Source organism: Nipponia nippon, unplaced genomic scaffold (assembly GCF_047370975.1).
Source record: "Nipponia nippon isolate SJK-2023a ecotype South Korea unplaced genomic scaffold, ASM4737097v1 scaffold_7, whole genome shotgun sequence".
In the NCBI taxonomy this organism is placed as follows: domain Eukaryota; kingdom Metazoa; phylum Chordata; class Aves; order Pelecaniformes; family Threskiornithidae; genus Nipponia; species Nipponia nippon.
Genome location: NW_028262391.1, coordinates 43,525,946 through 43,537,665, shown reverse-complemented (window position 1 = coordinate 43,537,665; position 11,720 = coordinate 43,525,946). Strand labels below are relative to the sequence as shown.

General features: G+C 44.1%; 1 protein-coding gene across 2 annotated transcripts; it reads left to right on the top strand.

Annotated features, from left to right (window-relative positions):
* The first annotated feature begins 40 nt into the window (after positions 1-40).
* Positions 41-10,801, top strand: PDCD2L (programmed cell death 2 like). Of its 2 annotated transcripts, XM_087738523.1 has the most exons (10): positions 41-1,707; positions 1,915-2,068; positions 3,322-3,401; positions 4,100-4,315; positions 4,887-5,050; positions 5,279-5,348; positions 6,422-6,825; positions 8,173-8,286; positions 9,960-10,108; positions 10,653-10,801. In XM_087738523.1, the coding sequence occupies exons 2-10, from the start codon at positions 2,005-2,007 to the stop codon at positions 10,781-10,783; spliced, it is 1,392 nt and encodes a 463-aa protein (XP_087594649.1). In that variant the 5' UTR covers positions 41-1,707; positions 1,915-2,004; the 3' UTR covers positions 10,784-10,801. The 2 variants fall into 2 exon arrangements, with proteins under 2 accessions (XP_087594649.1, XP_087594650.1); XM_087738524.1 differs by lacking the exons at positions 41-1,707; positions 1,915-2,068; positions 3,322-3,401; positions 4,100-4,315 and adding an exon at positions 4,558-4,729.
* Positions 10,802-11,720: the final 919 nt, after the last annotated feature.

Here is an 11,720-nt window from a genome sequence, read left to right as displayed (position 1 = left end):
TTCTTTCTTCAACCTAAAGTGTTTCAGATATGAATTTTCCAGCTTTCTTTGCAGGACCAGAGTCTCAAGGCTCTAGGGTTTTCACAGACTATTCTGTGGTGTGATTAGCTGTTCTTCAACCCTTCCTGGCAAAGAATTCACAATTCGCTGGCTGGAGGGAAGGAAGCATTGCTGGCAGGACACACCCCCACTGAGACAGAGGGAAGAGCAGAGTATGATGATGTTCACTGCATGTTGTTAGCTCAGCATTGTCCATGGGCCCACAAAGGGAAGACCTGCTGATGTGAAAAGCATGCACGCCCAGTCTTCCTCCTTTCAAGGGCACTAGCAGCTATGACCACATTTTTGGCATATCTGGCATGCGTCAGGGCACGCAAGCAGTGGAGTGGCTATTTTGCAAAGTTACATGACAAGCAAGATATGCTTGACAGGCACAAAGGAATACACAATGTAAGCATCCAAGAATCTAGAAGAACTCTACTCATAACAAAAAACAAACAGTAATAAATTAGCGCTAACTACCCCCTTAACCGGTGTTCAGCTCCCCCTCTCATCTCCCGCAGCGTCCCACAGTCTGTGGCTGCTCTTCCCAGGAGGGGCTGTCACAGTGACACGCTGGCAGCCCAAGTTCCTGCCTGCAGGTGTTGATTTCTTGAGGATGCCTTCTTCTTCCTCCTCACCTCCGGGTTCACTTGGGCTCACTTTTACACATTGGTGGACCTCGAGCAGTGTGATCTATACTGAGCCTCTGCCTGGCTATCCCCTTTTGTGCGTTTTTTCCATAACTTGCAAAAAACACTAGTTGTTACCATTACTTGCAAAAAGCCATCGTTAAGTAGCAGCTAACTGTAGCAGCAGTGTTCAACCATACTGCTGGTTCTGTCACATATTTCTTAATACAACATATGGGGCACACTGGGCATTTTATTCCTTCCCCTGTTTTGATCTGAGGTAGCCTTTAAGTCCATTATTGGTTTGTTTGTTGAATTAGTGTTTCTGTCCTTGTAGGTTCACAAAAATCATTATCTTAAACAAGACAGAAAAAATCCTATGCATTTGTGAATGCAAAATCATAGGTATAACCTCCGTGGAAAAATGAGGCCCGTTATTTTATTAGGCACGTATGATACCAAAGTAGTTTCTGACTGTGTGAGAAGCAGCGTTCTGTCCATCTCTCTACTTTAAAACCCCAAATATAAGGAATGGTATGCTTTCAAACAGTTGAGAAAGGAATAATACTGGGGCCACAACGTATAGGTTACCTTTAAGTAGCAGATTCCTACATTATGCTCCAAACTGCATTTTATTTTCTGTCTTTAATATTAATGGTCACTTGGTATAGATACCCAGTTCAACTCAAGGTAACAGTATATATACATTAAATACAAATGTATGCACTGTGCACCTATATTTGAAGAAATTCTTAGCAGTATATTTAGTTGATACTATTCAGCAAGAACTGCTGCTGTTGTTCTGTTCTTCACATTCTGTCAACAGAACACTTAATCTTTTTAAAAAAATTATTAATTATACATAATTTCTAGAATTGCCTTTCTAAGTCGCTTACCAAGTATGTTTGTCATGTGCCATTGCTGCTTCTCAGGTCATCTTTCCTCTGGCAAAGGGTTTGTTCCATAGGGCTATCTCAAAGAGAGCGAGGTTGTAGACAGAACTCTGATAACTGGCCGTCCTGAAAAACAAGCTAAAGTAAGTAATTTTAAAACGCATATTGTTCCGCATTTTAGTATTTTAATGGTATTCAAGGTTATTATTGACCTTTTAACATTGTAGCTTTCCACACATTGATGCTCCCTGTGAAAAAAATCCATTTGCACACCCATTTATGATACTGCTTTGTTCAAACTTGCAAGTATTCAGTATTGTGCATGCTGCTGTAACTTACTTATGTCACAGCTTTTATGTGAAACATGATTCTGGTCTTCTGTGACGGAAGGAACTGGGAGTTCTGCAAAATCACTGAGCGTTCCCAGCACAGTGTAGCTGATGACTGTTCCCTGTGTCTCAGTTGCTGAAGAAAGCACTGCCTACCGAGGAGTAAGTAGCATAGGTAATGTAAGAAAATTGGCAGTCTTTTGTTACACTGATTGCAGAGAATTGCAACTACACTGGCTGTGAAAAACCTGATTCAGCTGCCGTGGTTCAGTGCTTAAGAGAAAAAACAGCAAAAGAGATGATTGTAAATATCACTCTAAAAACGGTAGCTAGTGGGGTACTTTGTTTTATAAAACAGAATAAATCCTTCTCTAAGACTAAGGTAACTTGAAGCAAAACCTTTGTATGACACTTGCTCGGCTTTTGCAGGACTTCACAACAGTGCACTTGAACAATAACACTGCACCTGAAGAATCTGAACAGGAACATTCCCTGCCTGCCTTGTGGTCTGGTCTTAGGCATTTCAGGGTAGAAGTGCAGTCAACACAGGAATGTAAACAACTAATTTTTTTTTTCCCCTGGGAATGGCTATGAACCAGGCATGCTCACGAATACCGGACAGGAGAGTTAAAATTGCAAAAATGGAACTGGCCGGCTCTGTGCAGTTCTTTGTGCCATCAGCAGGGCACTTCCTAGCAGCTGGCTGATTTTTTAATACAGTGTGCGAGAAGGAAGGGCTGCATATTGGAGGAAGTAATACAGCAACCTTTCCAGTAAGGACAGTCATTGAGAAAGCCCCTCTTTTTGCAATACCGTCCTTTTGTTAGTAGCTGTTTTATCTGTTACCATAACCAGTTTTTCCATATCACTGTGCTGGCTTGTCAGTTCTTTTGCAATCTTACCACGTAAGCTTATTTTGACCCTGTTATTCATCCAACCCTAAGAAGCTGGAGTTAGAAATTGGTTAACAAGACACTCTCTGTCTTGAGTGTTCAGTAATAAATTCTTGTGCGGTACTAAAATTATGTAAGAGAAACTCAGAACAAGGCCTGAAACTTAGTTACCTTTGACATTATATATTATAACTAAAAATAGGTCACTTGGGTGATTTCTTTAGGCCAATACGAAGAAAGCTGAATTATCTTTCCAAGCAAAACCAATACGTGAATAACAAAGGGGTACTTTTTTCTCCAGCATTCTCTCTTTATTGATGCAGTTGTGGATGGTATATTTTTCCCTAAAAACCCATCGTTGCTACTAGCTGAAAAAAGGATCAGTGCAGCCCCGGACATAATAGGAATAACAAACTGTGAATTTGGATTTCTACATCCAACTGTAAGACGCATATAATGCCTTTCATTTATATGTTGATGTATTAACTATTCAGGAGCATAGGAGCTCACAGAAAACATTCTTTTTACTCTGCAGGTGCTGAAATATCCTCCTTTTGCAAAAGGACTGGACAAAAATCTAGCATTCAAGCATTAAAGAGCCCAGAGTCTTTGACAGTAAGAGGCAATTTTAGTGTGCTAATTGACTTTTATTTAGTGAGGGTTGGTACCTCAGACCTGCACTAGTCCCTGCTTTGTTTCCCCCTTCACTTTCTTGGACAGACACTGCAGCAGAATTCCCCCATGTACCGTGATCTCCTTGAACTAAGTGCCAGATGCAAGGGGGCATTACGCTGCAGTTCAGGCTCTGCCGAGGGTCCATCCGTTCGGGGTCCCCGAGGCTGGTTCCCAAGCTCCAGGAGATGTCACACATACCTGAGAACAACCCATCCCAGAAGGGAACGGAGCCGTGAGCCGTGATCATTCTGTGAAAACTCACAATAAGTAATAATAACTCACATATGGAAACCAGCAGGCATTGCTGGCTGGTAGTACCTGAGCAGGTACCAATGCAATTCCCCTTTGAGCTTCTGCAAACCTCTTACTTCCAAGTGGAGCTTTAGCAAGTAACACTGAAGCACCAGCTCTGGGTTTTGATTACTTACTTGTCTATTAGACAATCCAGTGTACTGGATTTCAGCATCACCCAAGTTCAACTAAGCGTTCAAAATCAAACTTTGTAAAAGCAGATCATGCAGATGACATTGGCTTTGCACTTGGAAAGCCCTTCTTGGCAGGTATCTGGGTTTGCTAAGTAATTTGTTTACTCATCATCTGTACTTGAGCACTGTTAAGGTAAAAACAAGAGATTTTAGTATTCTTGCAGAGCACTGGGCTCCTGCTCTTCCAGGATCTTCTGTATCTGGAAGCGGTTCTGGGCCGCAGCCCCACGGGAGGCCGGGGTGCCACGGCGGGGACTGCCGCCCTCGGCCCGCCGACAGCGCTCCCCTCGCCCTTCCACGGCGGCTGCAGGCGGGGAATTTCACTCGGCCGAGCAGGGGCGAAGCGCTGGGCCAGCTCTGCCCGCAGGGGTAAGTTCGCACCGGCTCGCCCCGACACCAGACCGAGACCGCGTCCTCGACGTTGTTAACGGCCGTAAGCGGGGCCGCTCAGGCCGCACGGGACCTGGTTCGGCGGGCGGCCCCGCCACGGCGGCGGGCGAGGGGCTCCGCGGCCGCGGGCTGCGCAGCGGGGCCGCCGCCGGACGGGGACCGGCGGGAGCGCGCTCCCGGCCCGCCAGCCCCGCGGGCATGCGCGCAGGCGAGCGGTCCGGCGGCGCCTGTCCGCCGGCGGCCGCCGTAGCGAGGCGGGCGGGGCGACGCTGCGCGGCGATGGCGGCCGGGCCGCCCGTGCTGCTGGGGCTCCGCGACGCCGCCATGGCGGGGCCGTGCCGGGGGGGCGGGCAGGCCCCCGCCTGGGCCACCAACAAGCTGGGCGGCTCCGCGGTAGGGCCGGGACCGGGGGGGGGGGGGGGGGGGGGGGGGGGGGGGGCGGGGGGGGGGCCCGGCCCGGCCCGGCCCGGCCCGGCCCGGCCCCGCCCCGAGGGGGCTCCTCGCCGCCCCGGGAGCGTCCCCAGCGGTGCCGGTGCTGTTCGTCTTTCAGGACTGGGTGCCCTCGGTGCGGCCGCGCTGCCCCTGCTGTGGGGTGTGCGGCGGGGCGCTGGCGCACCTGGTGCAGGTGTACTGCCCGCTGGAGGGGTCCCCCGCCCACCGCCTCGCCAACGTCTTCGCCTGCGCCGGCAGCGGCTGCTGGGGGGCGCCGGGGAGGTGAGGATGGGGGCCGGGGGGGCCTGGGGCCGGGGGGGCCTGGGCCGGCAGGGCCTGGGGTCGGGGGGGCTTGGGCTGGTGGGGACGAGGGGCCTGGGGTCGGCGGGGCCTGGGCCGGCGGCAGGCCTGCGCGCCCCCCGCTCGGCTGCGGCCACTAAATGCCACCTCGGGCCAAGCCTTCTGTGCCTCACGAGTCTTTTTTTTCTTTTTTTACACGGTGCGTTGAAGCTGGCAGGTGCTGCGCTCCCAGTATGTGCCGACACGAGAAGAGAAAGCACAAGATTACAGCGCGAAGCAGGTACAACTGGCAAACGGCCTTCCTGGGCTCTGCCCTTCGTTCAGCGTGCTGCGTGAGGTGCAGTGCCCAGGAGGCTTTAAAATAAAAATGCAGTTGAGCTGGATGAGTTTCGCATGTGTATGTACTCGTTTAAGTAACCGTCACCTTTCTTGGGAAGCTGTGCTATGTGCTGGTTTTGAGTCATGTATGTGGTCATGTGGAGAAGTCGTGGTCGTGGAATTTTTGACACTGTGAGTACTACGTGTTATTTACTAGAAGATTAACTGCGTGTTTGTGATCTATGATAAGCTTGTTTTAAAGTGGAGATTGCAGTCCAACTGTATGCTCAAAACTGAGGCTTAATACTTTAATTACTTGAGTTACCAAAACATTATTTTTCAACTTTAAATGATGGGGCTATACTGTTTAGGTTTGGATCTTTGAGATGTTCTCTTTATTTTCTAATTTAAATAGATTTTTAAAATTTTATCATCAGTTTTAATTCCTCTGACTCAATTATTGTTAATATACTTCTGGTATTTTTACTTGCGAAGAAAAACTGCATGTTGACTTAAGAAGATTGAAAGAGGAGGATGGCTATCAAACTAGTGATGACAGGCAGAGTGTGTATTCAGCTGGTGCATTTGCAATGTGAAATTTTGGCCTGTGGTAAATGATCTTATACTCTGATAAAATAATGGCATTACTGTCATTGTTGTTGTTATTACTATTATTTTCCTCCATATTCTGCCCTTTGAGCTTACCTGTGGTGCAGTAACTGTGCTTCAGATAAAGGTACCCAAACTAGCTGTCAGTGGTCGTGCCAGCAGCCAGGGTATGGCAACATGATGTACAAAGGCCGTTCAAAAAGCCGATGAATTCTTGTTCCGTTTCTCCAGTGTGAGATGTTTTTTGCCATAACTGTGCTGCTGTGAAAAGTAAACGTGGGTATGCTGGTAACTACCACTGTGAGGAAAACAGGCAAAATAACACTAAGCATTTGGTTAAGGTTTTAGTTTTCTTATCTATTATGAAACTGTATTTTAAGTATATTAGGGTGGCTGATATTGACAATGTTCCTTTTCTTTTCTCAGAAACAAGAATCAAACTTTTCTGCAAGGGATTGGTGTGATGAAGCAGATGACTGGGGAGCCTGTGATGGAGCAGAATCTCCTGCATGTGCCTCCCTTCAGCTGCTTGGCCTAAATGAAAGGATGAGCAGCTCCTTGTCCAGAGAGGTGGAGTGTGCATCCCAGTTCCAACAGCTTCGCTTGTCTGAAGCTACGGATGGGTCAGGTTTCCTGAATACACATCCTCCAGTCAGTGAGGGAATGGTAATGGCAACGTCTAGTTCAGCTCCTGTGTTCCAGCCCTTTTACATTAGTGTTGTGGATGAGGAAGACTACATTGGTTTCCTTGATACAGATCATGCAGATAAGCTATTGAAGGAGTATCAGCAGAGAGAGGGTGTTGATTTGGAACAGTTGATGTCAGAAAGGTGAGAATAGGTGTGGATTTCATGCTGAAACTGAAGGGATTATGTAGTTTCCTGTGTGCTGACTGATAATATAAATCGCACTAAATCTGAATGTTTTTTGTTCGTAACTGGGTCCTTGTGGTTTAACCCCAATCGGCAGCTAAGTACCATACAGCTGCTCGCTCGCTCGCTCTCCGCCCCACCCCCCCGGTGGGATGGGGGAGAGAATCAAGTGTGGGTTGAGATAAGGATAGTTTAATAGGACAGCAAAGAGGAGGAAATAATGATAATGATAATAATATTAATGATAAAAGAACGTGCAAAACAAGTGGCACATGATGCAATTGCTCACCACCCGCTGACTGATGCCCAGCCCATCCCTGAGCAGCGATCACTGCCCCTCGGCCAACTCCCCTCAGTTTCTATACTGAGCATGATGTCGTATGGTATGGAACAGCCCTTGGGCCAGTCTGGGTCAGCTGTCCTGGCTGTGCCCCCTCCCAGCTTCTGGTGCATCTCCAGCCTCGTCAGTTGGTAGAGCATGAGAAGCTGAAAAGTCCTTGACTAATGTAAGCACTACTTAGCAACAACTAAAACATCGTGTGGTTTAAACAATATCTTGCATTAAATGGCGTGAGTTTATATTGTGACATTTGACTTTTTTTTTCTTTACAAGGCTAAAGTTTTTCTTATATTCCAGTTGCATTTTTAAGAGTTTAATTACTTAGGGATTTTGACTAGAGACTGGGATGATGGTAAGATTCCCAAAGGTTTTTGTAAAGCTTGTCTGAAAAACAATTTTTGAACGTAGTTACTGAAAATATTTTCAGTATTGACTTAGGTGATCACAGTGAGCACTTACATCCAGACCATTTCTCTTTTGATTATATTAACATGTACAGTGACTTTTCCTGAATTGTGGACAACATTGATTTTTTGATAACTAAAGCTACTGTCAGTTGCAGAATCCGCACAGAATGCTTTTTAGTAGTGGTATTCCTGTTGAGTTTTGTTGACCTTTATAGAATCATAGAACTTTAATTACACTTAACTCAATTTAAAAAGACAACATCGTTATTTAAAAACTAGAAAAACTGAGAAGTTACTAAAGGAATGATTTTTTTTAAGGAATAAGCAGGTATCTGGTGGATTTGAATCTCACGTGGTAGTTTGAAACACTTTTAGTTAGAAGCAAAATGTTCACTTGCAACCTCTAACAGGAATTGCCTCTTCATCTAATGTATAGTTTTTTTCAGTGTACTTAGTATAATTTAATGTGAACGTATAGTAACCATTGCTTATTTAAAGCATGCATATCATACTGAAAACCTTATTGGAAATTTTGTTTCTTTTCTTGTTTTCTTATAGTTTTGCAGGTGAAGGTGATAATGAAAAATATGAGAAGAGTGAAGTCAAAAGCAGGGACCACACATTCCATAAATTTATGAAAAGAATATCTGCATGTCCTGAACAGATTCTAAGGTATGTTGATCATCTGGTTGTAACAGGGAGATACAGAGTATAGACATGGATTGTTAGTACATCAAAATAAACTGTTTCATTGGAAATAGATGTATATTTTTGTTTCTTAATCAAAAAAAAAAAACAAACGCCAAGAGGTCTGTTACCGTGCCTGTGTAGTCAGACTAAAGTCCCTGGTTAGGCTTTTTTGTACAAAGTATAAGTAGATGAGAAGCAAAGCAGGATCAGAGACGGCGGATCTGGCTATGGGAGACTTTCTTCAACCTAAGTCCTGATGAGAACAGACCCAGACTGTCTTTGAAGACTTGCTGAAATCCAGGCATAGAGGTTTCCAAGACAGAGTTTTAAGGTGGGAGTATAATACACAGTGGTATGCTGTTGTGATAGATTTCAAAGGCTATCTGCTCCTTTGAAATGTTGTAACCTTATTGTAATTGCTTATGTCTCAGTCCTTGAGATGTTACTGAAGAAATTACTTGTTTTAAAGCCTGAGTTCTTCTGCAGTTTATTGTGATTCCCCCTCAGGACCCTGCAGTCTTCAGTTCTTGTAAATCTGTTGCTTTTCCTAGAACAGAGGCAGATTTCACCTCAGAGCAGCTACTTTTCCAAAAGAGGAGTTAATTCTGAATGAAAGCATAACAAAGAATTAAAGTCATAAATTATTCATAGTACCAGATAATACACGCGGTTTTCATGGGTCGTACCAAGTGTTAGTTTTTAATGTCTTTGTTCCAGAGAGTCCAATGCAACCTGTCTGGTCAAGCTGTCTCAGTGTAGTGACAGGACCTTTTTTTAATCAGGTTTCCAGAACCAGGTGGAACTAACTGGTACCTTTTTGATGAGGAGGTAAAGTCTGAGGGACTGCTTACACAGATAAGAAACATTAGAAACTTCCATTAATTATCTATCAAAAATTATACAGAAAATGTACTAGTGCAGAGTGCAAGTAACATTTTCAGACAACTTTTTTTCACTGGATCTACCACTTTGCAGTATTTCGCTCTTTGAATTTTCCGTTCTTCTAAAACATCGCCTCTGGTGATCCCTATGACTGTCACTAGTTATAATCTTGATGTAGCCCTCCCTTTCCCCTTCCTGGGTACTGCGAGTATGCCTGGTAGACCCCCGTTTCTCTTGCGCTGCCGGATCTCCGTTGAGCTTTCAGCACAGCACAGAATCCCCTGCTTGGCCTTCAGTGGAAACTGTCCTTGATCTTGGTTTCCTGTTAGTTGTGGAGCTATGATAGCTCTTATAAATAAAACATCACTTCTGTGGCATAACTACAGTGGTTTCGAGGCCTATTCTATGTTGAATATCTTTTAACTGCCACTGGTTAGGATTCCATTTTTCAGGAAAGTGTAGTTTGCTTGGTTAAATGAGTCAGATACAGCATATTTTGGAGGTGTCAGTTCAAAGCATTTGTCTCCTTTAGATACAGCTCTTTTCTTAAGACTTTCCAAGTGTTGGCCTTCCAAGTATTTCCCCCTCCCCATCTTTATTCTTTGTTTAATGGCTCATCTGAAGCTTAGGCAACGATTCTGGCTCATAACAATGTTTTTTACTTCAAGCAAGTTCAGAGGTTTCAGAAAGTCCTGAACACTGTTGCCAACATACAAGTTTTCGTATGAAATTTAGATTTAAAAAACAATTACTTCTTTCCTTTCTTCCCTTAGATACTCTTGGGGTGGCCAGCCTTTATTCATAACGTCTCCTCCAGCCAACATTAACAAAGGTATTCCAGCCTGCAGTAACTGTGGAAGCAACAGAATATTTGAATTTCAACTCATGCCAGCGCTGGTCAGCATGCTCCAGAGTGATTCAGGTGTTCACTTTTGACTTAGCTGAATGAATACTAGAAACAGTCACTGTCTTGGTAAAGTTTAATGATCTGCAATTTGGATTGGCTCTTGCTAACCACACGCACTGATGTGCTTAACTACAGGGATCATCTTACATAGAATCCACTCTTGTTTCCATTACAGATTTCACTAAGCAAAAGGTATAACTCTGGTTTATGGAGGCTCTTCTGATTGCAACTTCATTTGCTCGCTAGTGAACTTTAATAACAGCAATATAGATAATTCCATGACCTTGGGAGTAATTTGTCTTTATTGCCTCTTAAATAAGGCCTTGGAAAATAGTAAATATTGTCAGATAAGATTGCAGACACTTGAGAAGCTCTTTGAAAATTCTGAATCAGCTTGCTTTAAAATCTTTAAAATTAGAAAATGCTATGTACGTAGGAGACTGAATATGAAAAATATTTTCTGAATTGGCAAAGATTGAAGTATAGCAATAAGCAATAGCGCCTGATCATGTCATTTTTCATACCTTTACGTTACATACCTTTATTGCTTTGTTTTTAGATCTGTCAGTGGAATTTGGAACTGTTATAGTTTACACATGTGAGAGAAGCTGTTGGCCAACAAATCATCAAATCCCTCTTGAAGAATTTGTCTTTGTACAAGAAGACCCAGATCAGAGATTATTTAAATAAATTGTATTTCTCAGCATAGATGGCAAGTCTGTTGTTTGGTTTTTTTTTTTACTGCAGGTGACAGTGTGTAATTATGCAACAGAATTTTCCTCAGATGTGGGAGGAGGAATGAATTGAATGAAATTCATTTGATGACGTTGTGCTTATTTCCAAGAATAACTGTTTGAAGTATATGTTAGCATGCCTCTAAAATGTGACAACAGAAAACTTGCATACTTCAGTTACACATGGAAATCTAAGCGTAGAGATTGTTTCATGATTCTAGTTACACTTAACATTTGGGAGGAAAGTAAAGGAGAAAGGTGGTCTTACTGCGGTTAGTGTACTGTTAGCATTCATCAGCCAAACAGGATCCAGTTTTTAGAAACTATTAGCAGTGAAGAACTTAATGTAAGCTCGACTTTAAAAAACAGATCTGTTTTGTTTTAACCAGAGATTGGGAATTGAGCGGGCAGCGGCTGAAAGGGCCTTGCTGTCACTGCACTCGTCCTATGATGAAGCTTTTCTCTATGTTTTTCCAGTGAAGGTTAAGTTCCATTTGCATGGCTAAATGAGCTCTGGCAGTCCCATTGCTTTGGGTGGGGAAAAGGTGGAGGTTTTCGTTAGCACTTCTGTTCTGGCAGGTACAGGACGAGGGGGTAGGTCCGGCAGCCACCTTCTACCGCAGCCTGGTGCTCGCCAGCGGATCGTGCTGCTTTAGTTAAAACAGCCTGAATTCTTCTGTGGAGCTCCCTGTTGGTTTAGGCTAAATTGCAGTATTTTAATTGACTTAATGGAGGAGTAATTTAAGTAAGCGTCCTCAAAGATTTTTGTACAGGTTTAATGCTGCAGCATAAATTAACGCACTGAAAGTGTGGGTTTAAAAAAAGGGGGGGAGCTAAAATGATGGAACGTGTGTGCAAAACTACTTTTTTTAAGGAAGAATTGTAGCTTACCG